This window comes from Micropterus dolomieu, linkage group LG07 (genome assembly GCF_021292245.1).
Source record: "Micropterus dolomieu isolate WLL.071019.BEF.003 ecotype Adirondacks linkage group LG07, ASM2129224v1, whole genome shotgun sequence".
In the NCBI taxonomy this organism is placed as follows: domain Eukaryota; kingdom Metazoa; phylum Chordata; class Actinopteri; order Centrarchiformes; family Centrarchidae; genus Micropterus; species Micropterus dolomieu.
In genome coordinates this window covers 3,184,283-3,208,843 of record NC_060156.1, presented here as the reverse complement: position 1 = coordinate 3,208,843, position 24,561 = coordinate 3,184,283, and the positions used below count along the sequence as shown (strand labels likewise).

At 40.7% G+C, this 24,561-nt stretch overlaps 1 protein-coding gene across 4 annotated transcripts in view; it reads left to right on the top strand.

Annotated features, from left to right (window-relative positions):
• Window positions 1–24,561, top strand: part of col18a1a (collagen type XVIII alpha 1 chain a) — a 78,719-nt gene that overhangs the window by 15,908 nt on the left and 38,250 nt on the right. For 2 of the 4 annotated variants that reach the window (XM_046053245.1, XM_046053244.1), the window contains exon 1: window positions 21,076–21,451. The exons of the other annotated variants lie outside the window; for them this stretch is intronic. In XM_046053245.1, coding sequence (XP_045909201.1) covers window positions 21,082–21,451 — 370 coding nt within the window. In that variant the 5' untranslated portion in view covers window positions 21,076–21,081. Of the gene's footprint in view, window positions 1–21,075; window positions 21,452–24,561 lie in introns of those variants that run through there. 4 annotated transcript variants of the gene reach the window in all.

Sequence of the window (24,561 nt, the reverse complement as noted above, 5' to 3'; positions counted from 1 at the left end):
GAGTGAGTGGGTGGGTGGGGGGCAGGGGTCCACAGGACATTGTGTTAAGAGGCTGGCCACTTCCCAAGAGTTAAATACATTACTGGAAATTCACAATCAGGTGAAAAGTACAATGGCAAAATATTACTCCTTGATAAACTCAGTGGCGAGCTGAGCTGATGGCAGACACTTTTTTTCAAGGGATATGGGACAAGATGGATCTGTGGGTGTTGAACAGGTTCATTGTGTTATAACAGTGTTTGAACTGTGTCAGGAGAAAAAGCCATCAGGACGTGTTGGCTCACATGAGGTGATTATTTGCCTCCACTTCCTGCCCCTTACCTTCCATTCGACTTTTTCTTCCTGCCATTGCTCAGGTATTTGGACACATTCCGGTCGTGCATACCACGGCTCAGCCCGTACAGCGAAGCATCACTATTGGGTTACTGCTGCGTTACCTAATAGGTCTGATCTGGGATCAAAAGTGGCATAGTTGTAAGATTGGCTTCGTTATTAAGTCGAGGAGGCAGAAAAGTCTGCATCTCTTACCTTTTGCAGGTTATAATGGCAGAGCCAAAACGTTTCACCTACGGTACCTGGTAATGAACAGAGAGCTCTGTGATTACCTTACATATAAAAACCCAAGAGATGAAAGTTGGTACACTGAAGGTGTCAGAATACTGAGTATCCCAGAGCCCACCTAGGGGTTATTATATGCTTATGAACACTCATCACATATACTAACAAGCCATGACTTATGGATGTTCTTGCAGAAAGAGGCGGCTGGAAATGTGTTTGCCACTCATCTTGGGCTATTGAAGTAGTTAGTTGTGGCCAATTATTTTCATCTGGCATTTTGTAGGCAATGTTAAAGCTAGAGTGTGGGACTTTAACATATAAATGAACGTCCCTTACATTCAAGTTATTGACAAATGAGTTCACACAATGCTGATTAAGCCTATCACCACATTTTAACATCTCTGTATTTGCAGTTTACCCGTGTTTTTTTAAATCTGGTGTATGTGGCGACATGCCAGCGCTGGCGCACTGGTTATGATGCATTTTAAATCAACCAGCAATGATTGGTTTGCGATAGCCAAAGGGGGAAACCACCCAGAGCATTTATTATGATTGTATAGTTTGTGTTAATGTGAGACAAGGGAAGGGCTGAGTTTTTTTTGGACAGGTGGGTATTTGTAAAACATTTGGGGTAGACATTACATTACATTTACTCTACCTAAATAATGGATTATTGTCTTTGAACTGTGAAAATGTCTGTATATATGTACAGCTAATCCTGCTCCTTCATAAAGCTTTTGACATAATTTAATTTATTAAATCATTCATGTTGTCTCAGGTTATCTCTTGTGTATGGCTTCGTGAAATTCAGCCTCTGAATGTCCTGCCTGTAACAATTTGTCGCTTCTGCGGCATAACTTTTGTAGCTTTTGTTGTATTTATTCTCCAGCTGAATGGTGCATTGTTTGTCAGAAAGAAGAATATGAGGCCACACACACACACTCCCTCCCTCCCTCCACCTCCTCCTCCTCCTCCCAGCCGGAGTTCACCTTCCTCCTTTGCCAGAAATGCCATGGCGTTAAGCGTTGCGTGTGTGTAGCTCCGAATTCTGGTTAATTCTGTCACTCACAACAAAATGTTCCCATAGCCCCCCCACTCACCCCAGCTCTAAGTCCTGACTTTATTTTATCTCTGCTCCCCTTCAGCGAGTCCAAATGGCCATAAGCTCAGTGACTAAAGTCGAAGTGAAGGGTCAGCATGCTTTCTCTGTCTCACACACACACACACACACACACAGTCGCCTGGGTGAATAGTCACAGCTTGTGGGGAATGCCTCAGAGCAGACAATAGCCATGTATTCTTACTTCTCCCACCATCCAAGTGAAACACTTCAGGACTCTGAGATCTAGTCTGTGTTCCCCCTTAGCTCAAAGTGTCCCAGTCTGACTTGTTTTCTGTGTGACACACATCGGAGTAAGTACACCTACTTTGTGCAGTCTTTAACCAGTAAGTATAGCTAAATGAACTGTTTCGGAAACACCTTTGAAATTTCAATTAGAGTTGCTGACGTGAAACCTAAAAAATAGGACAAAATATTCTTAATTCCATCCAGAGCGGTTTGACCAAGACTGAAAAAAAATGTCCATCCATCGTCAACCGCTTATCCTGCGTACAGGGTCGCGGGGGGGCTGGAGCCAATCCCAGCTTACATTGGGCGAAAGGCGGGGTACACCCTGGACAGGTCGCCAGGCCATCGCAAGGCCTGAAACAAAATGCGTTCTGAATAATTTGATTTAAAAAAGCACACACACAAAATAAAGTACTGACTGGCCCTTTTTCTTTTTTGCTCAGATTTTTATTAGGACACAAGTCTTAGAGTCTACAGCCACGCTAGCACCACTGGGAGGCACAGAGGTATTGTGAGCTAAATGCTAACATCATCATGCTAACATTGCTCAAAATGACGTTAACTATGTTCACCGTTTTAATTTAGCGTGTTAGCATGTTAACATTTGAACTATACAGCTGAGGATAAAGGGAATGTCTTTAGTTTTGCAGGTATTTTATGGTAAACCGAGGTATTGGACACATTTAAAATTTGGCCTGATGATGGCGCTTGAGGAAAAGTCAGGGGATCGCCAGTCATTAGGATTTATCCTCTGGACACTATTGATGTCTGTCCCAAATTTCATGGCAGCTATAAAAAAAAAAACGAAAAGAAAGTTGAAACAATCAGTAGAAATACAAAGTAGGATCATAGAGTTGCAAACATTGACAGTCACACTGCATGATACCAACCACAGTGCAAACATGCCGTTATGTGATGTAAAGAGACAGTACTTCTTTTTCTGTAGCAGTGGTGGCGTTTTCTTGCTGTGGTGGCCCACTGTTGCTGGATGTGTGTGAACGGTGGAATGTTTCAGTTCAGCTCTGTACTTGTGGGTCTGGGTTTGCCCACTCTTCTGTCAAATCTTTGATGTCTAGGGATGAAAGGATGTACCCTTCCCATCTTGTCTTTCGTCTTCAAGGACTGTGGCCTGTGTACATTTAAGTGTGCTCCACACCCAGTGCGTTTCTCAGAGGTCCAGGTCATAAAAGTTAACTTGCAAGGGACAGCAGAGGGACGAGTAAAGAGAACAGGTATTCAGATGGTCAGACTTGTACGCCCCACCCAGACTTTAAGAGGCAGCATTGTGTCTAGATGGCACAATTCTTCAGGACTCTTCCCTTTTTCACTGCTGTCTTGTTTTTTTTGGGGGATGTATGTTTTGTTCAGTTTTACTGTATGTTTGGTTGCCCTTGAAGCAAGGCTTTAAGGTTAAAAGTTTCCCTTGCACAAGTAGGGATGGGTATAAAACGTTAATAGAAACAGGATGAAAGTGTCTCCAGCACCAAGTATCAAAAAGAATGCTCTACATACCTGTTTCATGAGCCAGATGTGTAAGAGTGGGACGAGTGGATCAAAAGTTGCAAATAAACTCCCACACACTGACTTGCAATGCTACATTAATGTGCGTTATTTTGGTGCAAGACCTTCACCTATCATCTACATTTATTTGTGGCGTTTTAAGGTCTAAGACTGCTATATACAAACAAATAAATACAGTAATACAATACAAAAAATGTAATATGGCAAGTTAGACAGTGTGCAGGAGTTTATTTGCAATTGTTGAAAGTTGGCATCAAATGCTTGGTCAGATTTGATCTGATCTTCTTCAGATCTTCATTACTAATACTTTGATTATTTCCTGCTTTAGGTTTGGGCAGTATGCAAGAAACAGGTTAAATGCTTGATGCTCTATCAGGCCTCGGCTGCAGACAGTTTCACTTCTTGTGAAGATGTTTCAAGGGCTTTTTTCTTTCCAGCTCGTCTTTCGTAAATACAACACATGCTCAGTTGGATTGGGGTCGGGTGATTGACCTTGGCCAGTTGAGTCCAGCTGAGGACTTTTCACTGTTTGGCCATAAAAAAAATACATTTAGGATTACAGTCCTCTGCATTGTCCAAAAATTGGGAACTAAAGGGCCACGAGTCCCACACTGTTCACCCAGTATCAATGTGAACACCCCGAAACTCCTATAAAAGTCGATGTTGGCGCCAAAATGATAAAAATCAGTGGTATTACTTTTTAAATGTGCTGGTTATAACACCTAACATTATCGTATATGGACAATACATCATGATCATGTTATGCTTTATTTAAAATATGCATATGGTACATATGGGAATTACATATGAATTGAGACTACGTTTATAATCCTTCCTTAAGTTCTTGCAGTGAAAAACCATTGCTGCAATAAAATGATGAAGGAAATCCCTGTACATCTGTTTAAATGATTGAGGCCCATAGGAACCAATTGCTGTATTATTCTGCCCCAACCTTTCTGTCTCTCTCTCCTCCTACACTGTCAGCTGTATTATTCCTATTGCTTAGTGTTACGGATGTGAAGTAAATCACATGTGGTTTGAAAACACCTCCATCTTCCCTTTCCTCTTGCCAAATCCCTCAGAAATCATTTGGACATGCTTTAGCAATCAGTGACACTTGATTCTGTGACTCCCCCGCTTGTAAGTTTGCACTGCAGCATAAAGATTCATTATTTGCAGCAGGGTTTTCTTCTTAAAGGAAATGGGAGGCGTTTGCAATGACTAATGCTTTCTGATATTTCCATCTTATGACTCAGGGCAGAAGATTTTGAAAATATATTAGAGGTTTGAAGCAGGGCTGGGCGATGAGTCCGTAGAATAAAGTATTATATATAAATTCTTTCATGACACGCCTGATTTATATTTTTTTGCTTCAAAACAAACTATAAAAGACAAATGAATTTTTTCGCTGGTCACCATTATTAGCTCAAGCCCAAATTGCATGTTATTTATGCTTTGTCTTACTCATCGTTGGTTTAAGTCACTGCATCTCATGAAAGAACACCACGGTTGAATTTCAGCATTATGTAACGTAACGAGTTGTCGTCAACTCGAGTAAGTTCACTTCACCTGCCTCTCCTCTGCATTGCGTGCCCACATGGAGTCGTGCTGCTGCTTTTAGTTTCCCCTTTATACAAACTTTACAGCAAACAGTGGTTTCCTCGAGGTCGGATGATGGTGAGTCCAGGAAAGCGGCGGCTGTTCCGTACGGTAATTACCAAAGTTAAAGTGAAAATCAAATTTCATTTTTAAACATTGTCCTAAAACATACGTTTAAATTACTTGATAAATTCGATTCCAAACTGCTGATGTGCCACTGTTTCCCAGATTGCCATTTATGTCAAAAAAGTACACTTGTTTGTTGTATTTAGTCGAGAATAGAGCTGAGTCAGACTGTTTTGTTTCCAGGAGGCTGTAGGTGGTAGAAAACTCCACCCTCTCTTACTGACCACACAACACCACAGCCCTGGGGCGATACTTTTGGTGCGCCCGCCTGCCGTTGCTCTTTCACATGCATTATTTTTGTATTGCAAAGCCTGAACCAACATGATTGGAATGCTTTTCTCCCCCTCTTTTGTCTCCTCTTTTGTTCTAATGGGATAATTTAAGTAGGGGTGTTTTCACATTGGGGTTTGCAGCTGGGGGGTGGGGGGGCAGTTAAAGGCTGCGAGTGAAGAATGAAAAGATGGACTTTGTAGAAAGACCTTTGTCGGTTAGAGATTGTTGTTTGATTAAGTCAGTCCCCATTGCTTTATTAGAATTAGGCCATTATTCTTGAATGTTTACACAGCTTTGACTCAGCATCTAAACAGCGCTGTCCTTTCTTGGTATTAAATCTTTCCAGTGTGACTGAGTTCATACTCAGTGGCCACACTCACTTACTGTTAATGGAGCACACCACCAGTTTCACAAATAAAGGTCAGTTTATTAGCTGTGGTTAGTGCTCATTAGCCTGTGAAAACATCAGGTTTGAGAAAATAATCCTTATGATGATGAGACTACATAAAACAGAAAGCACGCATCATTAACTGTGGACACAGAGTTTGAATGATGAGATGTGGGAAATGAGTCTAATGAAAGATGCTATCAAAATGAATTATCCTACTAAATGTAAGATTTAGTGTTTTTGAAGCTTGACCTCATACTATGGGCTCAAAGTCATTACATGTTGGCCTCTGCTACACAGATTTTGACCATTATTTAAAAAAATCTGTTTCCAAGTGGGTCACCCGACTTTATGGAAGTACAATACTAAATTGCCGGAGGACCCCTTTATGTACCAATTCACTTCACGTTGTATTCTAAATTAAAATATGGCATTGTTTTCTTGTTACAATAGGAAATGCAATAGTGTCTTGTGGTGGCTTTGTTATGTCTGCTGGCTTGACTGGGGTGTGGTTAAAGGGAAGGGAGTCATATTATAACTGTAAGCTACAGCAGTAGTTGAAAGAATTAAACACAAATCAGAAGAACAGAAGTAAGGAACATTGCCTGTCTTGGTCCTCAGAGTGTTTTCCCAAAATGTTTGAATTAATGTGACACTGTGATTTGAATTTAAATCAAAATGTTAAGTAGCCTACAGGTGCAGGATATCACTGTTTACACACAATCTACAATACCACTGAATTACATGTTTACGTAGTTCTTTTCAAGCTGTTTGGAATTAAGTGGGAGTAATTAAGCACAAGCGGTATGGCAAACATAATTTTGCCATACTTCTACCACACTCTTACAACAGACGTTGTTATGATTATAGCAAAGTATTTAATTACAATTACGAATAAAAAAATAACAGAGTGAGTTTTCTTTAACATTGTTTTGGTAGTTCTTGGCATCTTTAAGCACGTTGAAAATGACGATGTCAGAATTGATAGAACACCAGCTTAGATCTCTGGATGTGCTAAAAACACAAACCATTACCCTGATTTTTTTGGATCGGGATAGTTCGCTGTATTCTGATAATGAGTCAGCAGGATTGTGAGGTTTTATTCACACTGCCTTTGCATGCTTGTATTGTCTTGTCTTGCATGAGGGCTTTCATCTGCAAACAGTTTCTTTGCTTACAGCGGATTTTGGAGATGAAGTTTCACTGAGCATGCAAAACCACTAATTTCCTCTTTTCTTTATGCCAGTTCTTCTTCCACAACTCGCTCTTCACAACAGATCTGCTGAACTAAGAGAACAATTCCCTTTGATATCATTTTTTTTGGAACGTGTGTTACGTGCATTTGCTATTTACTATGCCAATAGCGGAAAAAACATATCCAAGCATCTATAGATACACAAACCTCCCTTGCAGCATAATCTGTGTGGGTTTTGTTTGCTAAAATGTGGCTAAAAGCAACATTATGTGTTGTTATGTGTTTTTTGCAATTTGGCACCCCTAGTGTAATGTTAATTCACAGCTGTTGTACATAGGAACAGCTGTACTTATGATCAAAAACTAGCAAGTGGACAACTGGCTGATTTTGGTTGAGTCGACAACTTTGCTAACACACAAACATCAAGCAAGCGCAACAACACAAGACATAGCATACCAGCTAATAAATTATTTCTTAGGCCCCATCCACACTACATTTTTGTTTAAAAACGGAATACGATCTCCGTCCACACCAGCGTTTTAGAGTTGATCTCCGTCTATTTTAAAACGACTGAAAACACACATGTACACGTACAATGGGCATGCACATGCCGGTGTAAACATGAAGCAGATGGTCTGTTCCGTAGCCACAGAAGATTTGGTGATAGAATAAAATAATGCAGACGAAGAACTGCACCAGGTATTTTTTTGCATGGATCAATGATGAGCTGGGAGTGGCCTTTTATTGCGGACAGCCCAAGGCACACCTGTGCAATCCCCGTAATGTCTGATCAGCATCTTGATGCCACACCTGTGAGGTGGATGGATTATCTCAGCAAAGGAGAAGTGCTCACTAACACAGATTTTGAAAGATTTGTGAACAATATTTGAGAGAAATAGGCCTTTTGTGTACATACTTAGATCTTTGAGTTCAGCTCATGATGAATGGGGGCAAAAACAAATGTTGCGTTTATATATATATATTTTGTTCAGAATAATATAGTTTAACCATTTTGGATCACTTTCACCTTTCTATCTCAAACACACTTGGGGTGGTATGTAAATGTTCATAAATTCAGTATGATGTGGTGATGAGGCAGTCTTGCAGTAGCACAAAGTTTTCATTTATTTTATATACTTTTTTTCTATCAGACCAATGTTGTTAATGGTTGGTCGGCTAAGTAAAGCTTCTGAAAATGACTCCCTTTCATTGGCATGGTCGCAGAAGAATGCTCCTCTAACGGCCACAGTCCCAGGACCTTTGATGTTTAAACACATGCTTCACTCATTTTGGGATTAAGAGGCTGAGGAAATGGCCTGGTTGACATTGTTGGAATTACAGAATGATTTATAAAGTCCAAGGCTTAATTCCCACTCCTTTAGCATCAAATGGACCCCCTGGCTTGTGCACAGATATACGGACACACCTTAACCAACACCCACATATTGTACCTAAAAGTGTCAAAACCAGACATTCTTTGTTAGCTAGAATTACCACCTGGGTGGTTCCCACCCAGCATAACACATGTGCAACTATCTGCAGATGAACCGTCAAAAGATTTAGAGATTGGAAGCCTCTTCCAGTGATAAAATCCCAAATCTTTTCTATACTTAGCTGAACTGACTGAACAGATAATGTGTTGTTTAGAGCTGGCACCTTCGTGAATGTGGCATAAATGTTTGTAAGGATATAAACGTTTGCAAATCCTTCTTGCACGAAAGGCCAGTCCCCGGCGATAGTGACTGTCTGGTAATAGAGATGTCTGGATTTTCCCTCCATCTGTTAGTAAGTAGAAGAACTTTTCCTATTTACTTCTTCCTATCCTGACTCATGCTCTTTAATAGCAGTTTTACTCATTTTTATGAGTCAGTGAGCGGAAATAAACACATTCTAAGACTTTGATAAAAGCAGAAGACTCTGTTTTGATTGTTCTGCAGTATCCCTGACACAAGAATTGGCTTTTAATGTTATCAGGATCTTTACAGATCAACTCTGGAGAGTGGAAGAAGTACACTGACAGCACATGCATGTATATGTTATACATAAGGCAGTTTTACAAATTAGAGAGCAATGAGCAAAAGAGACTCTTTTTGTCTTTGTGTTTATGAATATAAATAGGCACAATGATACTTCAGATGTCTGTAAGGAATGATAAATGAAACACTCCTGTAAATTCATGTCTCAGCGCATCACTGTCTCAATCCTTTCCTGGCAAAGTGATGATGGTTGGTTTGTAATGAAGCCAAGTCTACCAGCCTGTCTGCCATGCATGTTTTTTTTTACTTGGGTAAGAAACATTAAAGAGGTCACCATTAAAAACCAGCCACAGGCTGTCAATGTGTGTGGCAGGAAATTCTCAAATAATGGGAGTAAGATTACCCATTTCGAGAAGAATCATTACAAAAGTTAAAGAGAACCTGGCCACAATAATGAGATTTTTCGGTTATCACGTTAATTGTGCCTTTCATGATGTATTGGAACATAGCAAACCCAAACAAACACCCAGTCCTTCTCTTATTCACACGAGGGTTTATTCTTTTAACACGGCGACTGACCTTTAGTCATACATCTTACTTAATTTACCTTTTAAGAATCTAGTGCAATAGAAGTGCAATTTATACTTCTACGTCAAATCGATGGCATAGCCTCTGCGTTGCCCCCTACCCAAAGCCGTCACCTACAGCGTAGCCTGACGGGCGCCTCCTCAAAAATTTAACTACACGTCGAGGCGATGCAACGCGACCGTAAGCACTGTGATTGGTCGGTTGGGTAGCCTCGCAATGCCTCCGAGCCGACAGGAAGTTCTCCGTGCATTGAAGTAACTTTTACTAGTGGCCAAAACGCAGTGGATCAATATATTTGACTCGTTGCACTTTCAGAATGTGATCCATTCGGCCGATAACATTTGAAAAGGCTATACCAGCCGCACGTTTAAAATTTAGTCCCAATTCACATTAGCGAAGGGCTAAAGTCAACACAGTGGATGCTGTAGCGCTACCGCCAACTAGCGTTTGGGGGTGTAATTGCAGAATGGTGGTCACACCGACGCACAAGTATAAATGGATGACCCTACGCAGGGGTATAAATGGGTCTTTACCCATCATCAAAGGTTGCGTAGGCTGACTGTTGAGTTTAGTTTGTCTTGGTGTTCTTGCTTCAGGATCAGGAGTTTCTCTCCGCGCACCATTTCTCTGAGATCAAACTATGCACAGGAATTCTCATAACCCACATTCATTCTGCTTGTTCTCATCTGGGAACAATAAAAACAACAACCACCCACGCAAAAATAAATATGTGCGTGAACTAATCCTCAGGGGACAAGTACAGTGTATATATTAGCACAAACATGTCACAAAGCAACAGACACAGCATCTCTGAGAGAAAACAAAAAGGTCAAGGGATTATTTAAAGGATGTCAGTTCTGTTTTCCATTTCCCTGCAGTCACTTACAGATGCCTCTCAAAGACGTATCTGGATAATTAGTTCTGCCCATCCGGTTATGGATCCTAATCCCCAAAGTCAACACTCCTAATGCCGGACTTCCGATCTCCACGCTGTTTCATCTTTGTGGGAAGCGAGAATGACAGCGTTGTCATCACCAGCTGGCCAACCCTTCCCCAAACACAACACTGTAGCTGATCAGGTGGCATCCACTCGGATTTGTCTTTGATTGGTGATGAGCTGGTATTGCAGAACCCGGAATTACTTACCCTCTGATCCTCAGCCAGTGGTTTAAAAGTAGTGGCAGCAACATATCTGCTGTTCAGTTTTGCAGCATTTTCTTGTTTAGCTGATTCTCTTAAACATGGCTCCGGTTGGCATCTGACATTTTTTATGCAGTGTCAAAATATGGCTCATTTGGCCCCAAATTAGACACCTTGGCCTCTTTCATGTGTGTCAGATATGTGAGGAAGGAAAAGTTCAGACTTGCCGTGCACTGTCCTGTTAGGCAGTCACAGGGAAACAGCTGGTGTGCGCAACTCCTCTTCTAACCGCTCCACCTCCAGACTCACCTCAACTGGTGCTTATCAATGGAAAAATGATATATGAACTATTTTCTTCTTTCGTTTCTTCAACAGACTGACAGTTTGATGACGCTCAGAAATGTTCAGGCTGCATTTGATCAGCCTGAACATGGGAGGTATTTATGGGAGCTTTGCTCTTATTTGTGTGTCTTGCACACAAACGTGTCAAAGACAGCCATTCAATACAGAAATCCATAAAAGTTGCATAACCCGCATGATCCTTACAGTCATTTATCATTATCACTGCCTAATGATAAATGACAGCAGCTCAAATTGAAGGTTAAGTGCCTTGCTTAAGGTTATCTTCCCACCAGTTAATCAAAAGAGATGATGACACTGTCACTCATTTGTCCTCCAATCCAGATTTTCCCAGCAGGTTTTAGGAGTAAAACCCCAAACCCTCCAGCCAAAAAGCCTAAGTCTCTGAACTGTATCTACTTGGTGCCTGCTAACGACCCTCTTCTCAATCTAAATGTTGACATTAAATTGTTTTAATCCAATCCAATCCAATCCGTTTTAGTTATATAGCACATTTAAAAAAAACACACCAATCACCAAAAAAAACACATACAATGACTTTTCTCCCGCACCAAATGTTCATCGTTGGAATGTTGCTATTTTTATGTTTTTATACAGGTCTTATGAGCCAGATATTGTAAAGTTAATGTGTAGCTAACCTGAATGGGACATTTTAAACTCTGTGACCCTCTAACCCTACCCATATTTGGCAAGCAGGGTGTCTGGATTCCAGGTGTGGGAGAGTCCCTCGCCATTCTTTTCACGTCTAGAAAGCAGGTAAATGATTTATCAGAGTGGGATGACCCTTTACTTCAAGTTCACCCAAAGACTCACCAGGTTCTTCTTTTAAAAGAAGGGTGCACTTGATAAATAAATTAAATAAAAAATACATTCAGGTTTTTGAAACTAATCAGTTTAAGCAATTCTGTACAGTTTAAACTTTATTTGACTTTTCGTTTTTGATATTTTTTCAGGTTCGCGACACAGTATGGAACTTTGTTTTTTTTTACTATAATGTGGTAAATACATAAAACATTATTTTATTAATATTATTTGTTATTTTTATTTAAAATTAAATAAAATGGGCATTATAAAATAAAATTACCATTCGAAGTACCATATCTGTGAATGTAGAGGTCAGTGCTGGAGAGAAGAGGTTGGAAGAACTCATGCAAATTTTCTGTTTGCAACATGGCACTTGGCTGCAGGTTAGTTTAACTAAATATTTAGGCTCTATGATGGCCTGGATGGCCACCCTGTTTGTCTGCCCCACCTGTCTCTCATTGGATATTTGTGTGTGTTGTGTGTGTGTGTGTATGGGAGCTGGTCACTGCTGGTACCAAACTCACACCCCCACCACCCTCATCAGTGTCCACCTCCATGCTACTTATTGCACCCAATAAGTTGAATGTAGTTTCTTGTAAGAAAAGATCTCCGGGGGAGAAATACCACGCTTGTAAGACTAGAAAATAGAGAGTGTGGAAAAGCTGCTGCTCGAGTCCTCACTAAGACCAAAAAAAGTGGATCACATCAATCCAGTTCTGAGGTCTTTACCCTGGCTTCCTGTCAGTCAGAGCATTGATTTAGAAAAACTGTTGGTTTATAAAGCACTGAATCGCTTAGGGCTAAAATACATGTCTGATCTTCTGCTACGTTATGAAGCATCCAGAATTTGAGGCTTTTGATTATACACTGCACTGTTACTTTTACTCTCCTGTTAAATCTTGTTTTTAATTTCTGTTTAAATGTGTTTTTATATTGCCCTATGTTGCTTTTATGTTTTATGTAAAGCATTGTTGAAATGTGCTATACAAACGTCCTGAGACCTAAGAGCTGTGGACTGTAATGAGGTCAGTGTCCCTTTGAACCCCATCATAGACCTCAATGGTTTAGTCTCCCTCTGCTGACGAAAACAGTGAACAGCACAGGTGAACCAGCAGAATAGGTTCTGTTAACAAACGCTGCCCCGTGTCTTTGATAGATACATGTAGCACAAAATAAAAGACGATCTGTTTTGAGATATTTGCTTAAGTGAAAAGGAAGTTTACTTTGGCAGTGGCGATAATTCTGTAATCCATCCATACGTCTTCTTGCAAGTCACGTCATGCGCTATTAAATGTCAAAGAGCCGACACATTCAAGGACTTAATCGCCGAGTCCCCTCATTCAGGAAACATAATAACTATGATTACACGTTTTGTGGGTTTTCTTTGTGCTCTGACATCAACAACGCAGGTGCGTTGAGAGTTCTGCCGGAGGCTCGGCCACCACATCGGTGCAGCTGATAAAAATAAACAGATTGTAATGAGATTATTATCTTACTGAGCCACATAATAAACAAGGATAGTGTGTAATACAGTCATTCCCTCTTACCTTCCAACTACATACAATCATGAACAAGTGAACAACTGCATACATTTACTTTATAGAGTTTTTAAAAGAATATTGCATGTTTTTTTCTTAGCATCTTGACCACGTGCCTTATCTGCCATGAGGGGCTGTTTGCTGTTGACAGGCCTTATGGAGACTGTGTTTGAGTTTCCACAGGTGTGTTCTGTGTTAGGGGAGCACCGCCTGTCTAGTAAGTTTGCTTTTTGTCATTTGCTGCGGTCTGCAGCAGCAAGGATGCGGGACAGAATGTCAAAGAGTAGTTAATTTTACAGATCGCTGTGAATTTTAATATCTGTTCACATATTCTGCTTCATGAGACAAGAGCCATCTATACTGAGAGTAAACTGTACGAACTGGCATAAAGAACTGCGTTCATCCTATCGTGGCTGCATTTTAAATGTAGTTTAGGATGAATCAGTTTATAGTAGACAACTGACACAAGACTGTGTGACTTGGGCAGCCATGTCACCCTGTTGTGAATTTTACTGCATCTGGTTGTGGCTGGCCTTGTGGACAGTAGAGGGAGCTATTTTCCCACAGCTGCTCCTCACTAGACTGTTGCATGTGAAGTTATACACTAGACAGAAATGCTATTACAATCAGATTTTTGTTATATGGCATGCAGCTGTAGCCCTCTGCTTAGTATGTATCAGTCTGTGGTAAAGATTGTGTATCCCAAGGGCGCCTAAGAACTATTCTTCCTTTGCAGCATTACTAAAAACACACCTGACACTTTTATTAATACCACCAGTGTATGTGTGAACTCTCACAAAACACCAAGAAACTACCCAACTTTCAAATGTATATTTGTATGTAAAAGTATAAAAAGTGCTTTTTTCCAAACCAGCACACATTAACGCGGAAAACATTTTTTAGAATAATGCTCTACAGTTTCTGCTTGTCTCGCCGTGTACTGCAGTGTATGAAGTTTTGTTTCAAGCAGAAGAATCAATACTGTGTCTGTCATTAGTTGAAATAACACCTCCCAGGCATTGTGGGCCAATTACAGTTCAGACATTTCCGGATGTTCTGACTTGACAGTGCACTAATTAGTGGAGTCATTACATGTACAAGAACTCTCCGAGTAGTCCTTTTGTTGTGGGAATTTTCTAACCATGGCCGTAGTTCCAAGTTATAAGACCTAATATAATAATTCCTTTAATGAGTGTGATTAATTTTGCCTGAGAGTGACGAAAGCGCTGATTCAGACTGGAATTTTCTGAGAGCCGCCTTAATACAATTTTAAGTACTTACATAAATTGATTGACTCTTAGTTGTTGTTGGTACATGGGTAGCAGTTACATGTTTCATAGGGTTTGATTAAATCTCAAACCAGAGAAACAACAAAGGAAACAATCAATCATTTGTCACCAGGTAATTTCATGGTGGTTCAAACTAAGTGGAACATATAGTTGTCATATTCTAGGACTCCAATTAATATAAGGAACAACAGTCTAGCTTTGATCTGCCCTGCTGGGTAAGAGACAGCGTTTGCTGAGAAAATTACATTTCTTCAGTGCATTAAAGATAGTAAGCACATGGGTGCTTCCCCTCTACCCCATGTACAGTACACCCTCTGCCCTTTTTCTATACTGTAACTGTTGTATAGGCCCCACAGGCTACTCTCCTGTTGTTATGGAATGTGTCTAATTCAGAGTGATAGCCAAGATGTTTCTGCTTGCCTGAGCAGGACTGTGAGGAACCCTGCAGGGCTCTGTCTGACTTTCTACAGGATACTGGATTGTTCAGTGGAAACGCATGAAAGATGAAGCGAAAGCAATGCTTTTCAACACAACGTTGCCCGTCCGTCCAGTATCTGCTTGGATTTCAACAGACATCTCAATCCTTTGCCATGTGACGACATTTGTGCTTCTCAAACCCACTTTCTGTAAGTTTAGGTTAGAGTTTTTAGACAGGTTCTGTCAATGTTGTCACTTGTCACTGGTAGAGAATGACACAGTACATAGATTCATTTTCTTTTAAACCACTTAGTTACTCTTTAATTCAGGCCTTGATCAATGCTTCAATTAAGTTACAATTACCATCGATCTAAAAAAATGGTGATTTCGGACTACAATGGGCTTTTCAGCAAAAACGTACTGTGAGCTCCCTCATTCTTTTCAGTGAGACCACTGTGTTGGGGTAGTAGGGCTGTCACTTTTTCAAAAAATCACCTTTGAACAAATTCAAAGTGACAGGTAATTCATTCACGTTAAACTGAGCACAACCCACACAGTCTAAACTACGGTGTAGAATTAACATTGTTCCATGTACTGGCGGTGCCTCAGCTGCTTCAGTTGAGTGACAAGCTAATGTTACAGAAAGGCAGTTGTATATAGCCTTAATTTTATCCAAAATTTTCCCTTTTATGGTGTTAAAACTCCTCAGATGGTTTATCTGTTCAGCAAAGCTCACTTATTGTCTCCATTTTGCTTTATTAAATGGAACCACTGCCTAAGTGCATTCGAGGAGCACCCCCTTTTGGAGTACAGGGCAAAGCTTCAAACAGATTATTACAGATGTGGACTCATATTTCACTGTTTATTTTGCAAGCATCAAGATGGAGAGTGTTGTGAAAAGTCTCCAGAATTCTATAATACAGCCCTTTGCACTGTTTGCCCAAGTGTTGTAGGCAGTCTGAATGCACTCTTGCGCACTTCTAAAGTTTTAACTAGTCTGCCGCTCTCCCATAGATAATGAGCTTAAGAAAGTTGAACAGTATGGGTTTACAATAGCTTTCATGTCTGAACGACAGGCACTTACACTGCAGGCAAGGTTCCTCACTCATAACCTGCTCCTGCGGGGCACTCGGGACTGTGATAAGTCTTTATTTGTGGGAAACAGGACCCCGTTCCGTCCTGATCTGATAGCTGTGACCTTCTGACCTCCCTTCTGTTAGCCAACCCCCCCCCACCTCTTATTCTCAGTCTCACAAAGTCAGTGAGACACATTCACTAGCAGGAGATCTTGGAGACGTGAGAGAAGATGTCATTTGAATTAGGGTCTGTCATTCAGACATGGAATGTGTCCTGTGTAATGTAGCAGTATGGAAGCTGTATGTTTCAGAGCGCAATCTGCTGCTGACAAAAAAGCAGTTTATCCTCCATATTACGAGATATGTTAACACTGCTGCTCAGCTGTGACATGCCGTACGGCTGCAGCTCAGGCAGGGGAGTCGTGGGCGTGTTTCAGCCATATGTTCACTACAGTTTGTTTCTGTACAAGTGTGTTTACACTGCTGCTCAGCTGTGACATGCTGTGCGACTGCAGCCCCTCTTTATCTGTGTGTATGTGTTTCTCTACGTATATTTCAGGCATATGTGGGCTTGTTCACGAGTCTCCGTAGCTATCCTAATTTGTGCTTGTCATTTAAAACTTCCAGCTCTGAGTGCCTGGGAGCTTACTGCTTGTATAACCACAGAGACGGTGACAACACTGTGACTCACAGTGAGAGGTCAGCGACCCCCACTTCCTGAAATAACATCAGTGAAGGTGTGGGGTGGGGGGCTGCCAAAAGGCCCTCTAGCTGCTCCAAGGGCTCCAGAGAATAGGCCCTCACGTTTCTGTATTGTCAACCTGGGTTGTAATGTGCGTTTAGTTTCATGCCTCTCTGTTTGTACAGCAGTTACACTTCAGGTCCTAATGACTTGCTGTGCAGAGTTGCCTTGCAGTACAACTTTACGTTAAGGTTAGTAGGGAAGGTTAACTTGTAAAGCGCAATTGAAACTATATACTTTCCCTCTTTCCAAGGCCAGTTGTGTAGGAGATTGTGTTGCATGCATATGCTCTCGTATTCTTAAATTATTCACAAATGTTATATTTAGCACCGACGATATTGGCACTCATATGGAATTCAATATCTGAATGACAGTCAGTATGGCATAAAATACTGCTTTGCAGTGACAGGTAATTGGACGCCTTTGGCCCCTCATGGATTATGTTCAGCAGGTTTTGTTGGTGTTGTAATTAGACGATCATTCATCCTCCCATTGATGGTCTCAGCCCTCAGACTCATTCCTGGTCTTAGGTTTCACACTTCTGTCTGTGTATTGTGGGGACAGATACCGGAGATGAACTGGAATTTCAGTTCATCCCCTACTCAAACATCTCAGGCTGTTTTTATTTTTTGGTTTTACGTTAAGATTTCTCCCACCACTAAAATACAATGGAGGTGAATGGAATTCTATTAATTGTACCAAAAGCACTGAATTTTTTTATTTAAGCAGTTTGACAGCAGGTGACCAGCAGGACACAGGAGTCTCCAGGATCCCTGTTGTCAAAGAAGATGATGTTCAATTACTAATCATCTGATCTCTGCCAAATCTTAAGTTCCAAAAATCAACCACAAGTGCATTTTTGAACACAGCCATGACACTCCACTTCACTGATAATTGCCCAGCTGTTGTTTTTTTGTCAGACGACAGCAAAATTCTAATTGTTAGTCCCACCAAGATACATTTATTAAAAGGACTGCTTATCTGGCTTCTTTGAGTTTGAGAGCCCCAGAAAAAGATGTCAAAATACAGGGCATTAATTATTTCTCCTTTCTGTCTTTGATGTACAGTACAGTGCAAACTTGTCAACCGTTCTTACTGTAATTACCTGTTTCATTTACAAATGCCTCTCCTGAAAACAGGAAATCTTCTGGCCCTGTTGTCCTAATGTTTCTTGCAGCCTATATGGGCAGAATTAGACATCAAAGGGATGTTGAAAAGAGGGACACAGACTTTTGTTCAAGGTATGTTCATAGTATGATAAGTGCTGAAAAAACTGTCACTCCAAAAGTGCAAATGTACTACCTTCATTAAGTGCAATTAAGTATTTTCCAGACCAGGTTTTTTCCCTAAATAAGCCGACTGTTTCTTAGTTCTAAAGTGAGAGGGTGTATGCTTGGCCACCCAAGTCTTTTGGCAAGTTTCCCATGTTTTAAGTGTGTATGAATATTTCCGAACCCTGTAAAAATCTCTTATCTTTCACTGTCGTACAAAAACACCTTCAGGCCATTGTATTGTCTTCTTTGGAATAATAACTCTTTGATTGAGCGAGTCTTCTGATGATACATTCTTTTTCAGCCAATTTCTTCTTACTGTCTGAATTCTGGGAGTTATTACAATTTGGCATCTCGTGTAGTTAAAAGAACGGAAAGCGATGAGGTAAAAGAGCTGATTTGAGTGAACACTGTGAAAATAATTGCTGATTTAATTTTAAGAAAGTGCTGCTATTTTATTTTTGTCCTTTAGAGCAAGAGTTACAACGAACCCTGGTGCGTTTGTCCGGTTAGCACGGTTAGTTTGGGCTGATGTGAAAGCTGTAAATCTATCGGTGCGGACCAAACAACTGTATCGAGACCCTTTAGAGGAGGTGGTCTTGGTCTGGTTCCAAATGAACTGGAATAGTTTGTTTGTGGTGGAAATGTGATCTGACCCAACTACCATGAACTGCCATTAACATATCAGTAGCACTTCTTCAGTTTAACGTGTTGACCGTTAGCTTGCATGTTAAATTGCATAGCATTGTTTCTTTCACACTAATGCAGAACACAGGAACCTCTTTCATGCTCCTGCCCCCGACACATCTGAATGATTTCACATGTTTCTTAGTGATGCATTTTGGTTCACTTGGATTTTTCTGTGTGAAAAGAAACCGAAACACATTGATTGAGACCAGAGCAAATGAACTGTGGGTGTGAAACCACCCTATGGCTAATCATTACTTACCCACAGAGTTTATTACCCTGGGGTTTATTAACTAAGTCCCTACTATAAACATTGTGTTTATTTTGGTTGACAGACTGATTAAAGACTACTTTGATCTCTGAGTTTGTCTTACCACAGACAAGTTGGCTTGTGACCGATAATGTATCAGCAGTCCACTTTTAATATTTCCTGAAATTTTTCACAATGGTCACTTTCTTGCAGAGCATTGCTTCTCAAGAAACTGCTATTATTAAAATGTCTATTTTTGACAAACAAACATGTTTTAGAATGAACAAATGCCCAAAATGTTAACTAATCGACATTTAATGTAATCGTGCTTAGAATTGTGTCACTGAACATAGATCACCCCTTTAGACTTTTTATCCTTTTTTGTTCCTTGAAGGAACAAATGTTCTGTAAATAAGAGTCAGACAGACACCAGCTAAAGACAATTACAAGCCCCTTAATCATGTTTGCCCAAAAGGAAGGTGCTTTTTGTATGAATACACACTACTTTTCTTTCATTGAACTTTTCTTCAGGGCAAAAATTGCAAAAATAGCTTGGCCTTGTGATAAATAAGTGAGATGTACTGTATTGTTTTCTTTAATAGGTCAAAGTTAACTAATTAATACAGTTAACATGTCTTTGCAGTTTTAATAAAATTTTTAGCATAATAAAAAATTGATAGCAGCTGCATTGTATTCAGTTTAATGGATCCACTTTTCAGCATTTTTCTTTTAGCAAGTTGTCAATATTTTCCATCTTACCTTTCAGTTTCTTTGGTGCTCCCTCTCCACCTTTATTAGACCAAATAAAGGTGGAGACTTGCAGACAGGGGTCAGTGGGATCATCAGTGACACCAGGCTATGACAGTGAACTACAGGATTCAGTTGTCAAGCTTATGTTTTATGCATCTCAACAAAAGCGTCTGGAGATTTTAGAGGGGTCTCGAGTTTCATTCTATTAGCAACTGAGGTAACACACCCAAAATGCCTGCCTTCATTTTAAACCCCGGTGCTATTAGAGAGACACTTGTACAAACCTCCTGTTCCTTTAATCAACAAGCTCCCTTTAGCAGAGGGTCTCTGTCAACTGATCACGTTTTCAGTATGAGAAACCAGTCTGGACAAGAAAGTGAGGCCTGGATTATTGTGTAACTTAGAGCACTGAAAATCGGGGTCTGAAGTGAAGTTAACAATAAATGGCACCATGTAGAGCAGGCACAATGTTTGCAGGGAGGTTTAGGGTACATCCCACTTAAAATAAAGAAAATAAACTGATGGATTTGCATTAAATAATGTCTCAAATTTGACACTATCTTGATCTAAATGTAAGACAAATTGTTAAAATCCAGTGGATTGAATTTCTTTAGTTTAAATTTTGTAGTTTTGAATTATGTTGATCCCATGCAATAATACAATCGCTGTAAAAAAACAACAACTATTTAAATTGATTATATTTAAACAGGTTAACATACCACAGCACCTTTGCTTAATAATCGGTTACATTATTGCAGTGGAGTTTGCAGGGTTTTTTTGCTAGATCTGTTGATTTCTTATCATGTTTTAACAAAGAGGATGAGTCAAGGGGAACAAATTGCCCTTCTCTGTAAAACACTGAAAGCATCAGTATTGTACACTGAAAGGCAAGGCTATCAGTCCGCAGGAGATTTTCACTGCTGTGACAAAAGGAGAAGGAGAAGGAAGGAGGAGTTAGGAGAGGGAATATTGCCAGGGCAGCCAATACAGCGCACACCTCCTCCTGCTCTCCCCCTTTACTCTTTTGAATGGGGCACTCCTCTTCACTTTTCCTCTGTGCCTAGTGGAGTGTGTGTGAAGACAGAGCTGGAAAGTGTGTGTGAGAAGTGTAGTGGCTGTGTGGAGATGTCATAATTCACCCTGGGAGCCTGATCAATTGGGTGGACGTGGTCAAGACTTGACATTATGCCTAAGATGAGGACCCAGATTGGAGCTCTGTTTTTGTTGGCCCTGTGGGTAGTCTACTCTGATGCTTGGTTCTGGTCCTGGACTGATTCTACAACTTTGGCCCCAACAGTGGAACATGAAGGGTCTGGCAGCCCAGCAGGTAGTGGAGAACCACCATCAGAGAATATTGCAGGGGTTAGAGCGGAGATAATTGATGAGGTACATATGATCCAAAAACTTGTGCAGACTTGGGATGAGACCACCAAGGCTCCTCAACTGACCACTATACCTACACCAGAACTGGAGAACGTACGTGCATCGGAAAAGGGAACAGCACGGATTTCATCACGCATACTTAAACCTGGTAATGGAACATCATCACTAAATGGTATGGGTTCTGGAGCATCTGATCATTTAAGGTTTAGAGGAAATGTATCAGAACTTGGATCTGGGGTTCAGTCTGATTTGACATCAGACCCTGGGTCAGGTCTAGTGACTGACCTTGAGTTCAGATCTGAATCTGGATTTGCAACAGGAGCTGGAACTAGGAGGGGAACTGGCTTTGAAACACGGGGGGTTTCTGAGGAAAACCAACAACAAGGGTTAGATAGTGGAGACAGTGTAGTGTCCCACACAAATGAACTAAAATTGATGTTCAAAGAGAGTGCTTGGATCACTAGTAAGAGAACAGATGAGGGCCATACACTTGATAGCACAAAATCAGAGCAAAATATTGAGTTTTCTGTGGAAATTCCCAATAACACTAAAGGAAATAAAAATCTTAACGGTAGCTCTAATTGGAATGCTAAATACTTAAATTTGACAAAGTATTCTCATGAAAACTTCCCAGGAGATTTACTAACTACAGTTGAAGGCAATAACTCTCTAGAAACTACCCAGGTAACTGAGGAGAACCAACTCGTGGAAGTTACTCATTTACCAGCCGGTGAATCAACAGCTAACCAGGAAGCTTTACCTAACCAAGTTTTACAGACTAGACGAGCTTCATTTGCTAGCCAGGCAATTTTTACAACTACCCAAAAAATGTTAATTACCCAACCACAAACAACTAACATGAGAGCAGACACTACCTTAATGCCCTTAGCTATACAACCTCAAGTGCCTAGTCAAGCATCAGCTACTAACAAGAATGTGATGACCGGTCACATGTTAGATGCTACTCAACCATCAGTAAGTGAACAAGCGCCTAGCCAAGCAACCACAATTAGCCAGGCAGCTATAGGTAGGCGGGCAACAGCTGAAAGCCACACAGAATTAGCCAAATCAACGCTGGTGATAGAATCCCCACAATGCTTGTTGCTAGATACTGCTCTTCCTTTCTGCTCCTCCATGGTTGGGGAAAGGTTTGTTGTGCCCAATTACCTCAATCAGAGCAGTGTGGAGGAAGTCCAGGTGCTCCTTAACAAATGGGCATGGCTGTTGAGGTCACATTGCCACTATAGTTTGGAGTGGTTTTTCTGCCTTCTCTTGGTACCAAAGTGTGGCTCTCTGGTCCCGATGCCGGTGTTGCCTTGCCGGAGCGTCTGCGAAGTCTTGCGGGACAGTTGCTGGACACTCCTGGATGAGGGACGCCTCCCTGTGGAGTGCCACACTCTACCAGACGAGGAGGATGATGGGTATCAGTGCTTGTCACTTAGTAATCAGAAAGGTAATCACTGGTTCAGATTAATCCTGGTTTGGGGATTCATTTTGAACCAGTTTTCAGTATCCCTACTCCCCAGTTTGTCTGGTGTTTCCACCTACTACCGAATACCCCACACCCAACCAAAATAATTACTTCCCTGTCAGACATTAACAATGTCCTGGTCCGCATGCACAGCAAAATAACTTAAAAAGAAAAATAAGCATGCTTGAAGTTTGCTAATCCTGTTTTGAAAATGAAGTTCTGGTTACAGCCTAACAAGCACGATGCCAGCACTTTACTTAACAGTGTTGCATGTACAGAATGTGTTTCCCTCTTCTTTTGGATTGCATGTGAATTACTACTTCAAAGTCATTATAACACACACACACACACACATACACTAATAATTGCTTGGTTCTATATATCCTATCCACCATTGATAGCATCAACAGATACACAGTGCATAGTATTAAGAAGTGAGAAGCAAACTTCAAGCATAACATGCCACATAAAAGATGGGAAACGTGAAAACATAACCATATAACATTTCTTTTTCTACATATAATTATTTATGTGTGTGCCATTCTACTAGCCTTAAGACATCTGAAATTGCAAAAGACAGTTCCGTCCTCTGTAAACAATTTATGCATGCAACACTAGATAATAATGGCATCTAGAACTGCATGTCTCTTTTGACAGTGACAGCCTTGCAGGCAACTTGATGTGCATTTGTCTGTCCAGGAATGGACATATTAGGTTGTCATGCATGGGAAGCAGTCATGTTTGCATCAGTTACTTTTCAGTGTGATGTCAGTTTGTACAACTGTGCTAAGCAAAATAATTTATCACAGCTGGAATGTTTCTGGATTCAGGTGACACATTTTAACAGGAGAAAATGTTAAAAGAATGAATCGCCGTATAAGGCACTTGTTTCTATCTTATCTGGAGTGGTGTGCATATTCTACAGTAGAGTGTTGTAGTGTAATTCAGTTTTTGCAGCATCTCATGTGCCTGTAATTACTGTGAGAAAAATGCATTTAGATTTAATGAATAGTTCAGGTCAAATACCAGAACAGTGAATTGGTTGTTTGAAATGGTTCTTTCAAAACGGCAAGTTATATGAATTTCTCTAATGTTCAAAAATTCCAGTAAACTAGTGGTTATGCTGTAGTTTACGGTTAAATTGGTTGATGCAATTCTATTCTTCTAAACATTAATAGGACTAGTGTGCATTTGAGTTGTTTTCTCCGAGACTAACCAGGAGAATGCATGACCTAAAAATAATTAGGAAAATGACTCAGATGTTCATTGCTATTAGTAAATGTAAATGCTCCGTACTTGTATAGCGCCTTTCTAGTCTTTTCGACCACTCAAAGCGCTTTTACACTACATCTTCACCAGTCACACACATTCATACACTGAGCCTAAGTGCTCAAACGGAAATTAACAGTCACACTCACTCATACACTGGCGGAACAGCCGCCAGGGGCAAATCAGGGTTCAGTATCTTGCCCAAGGACACTTCGACACGCAACCGGGGGAGCCAGGGATTGAACCGCCAACCTTCCAATTAACGGGCAACCCGCTCTACCTCCTGAGCCACAGCCTGCGTGCGGATCCATGTGAGAACATCCTGTGTCGTATATCAAACAATCTAATATGAGAAAATCTGTTTATGAGAGCAAGCTGCACCTCAAATTATGAATGGCTTTATAGCCATTCCCTTTTACATGGTTACTGTACTGCTCTCCACTCTCAGTTCACATCAGTGGGAGTTCAAGACTGTGTCTTTTTACAGCTTCACTATCTTTCTGACAGCTTGCTTCACTGACAGACACGAGTGGACAAGATCT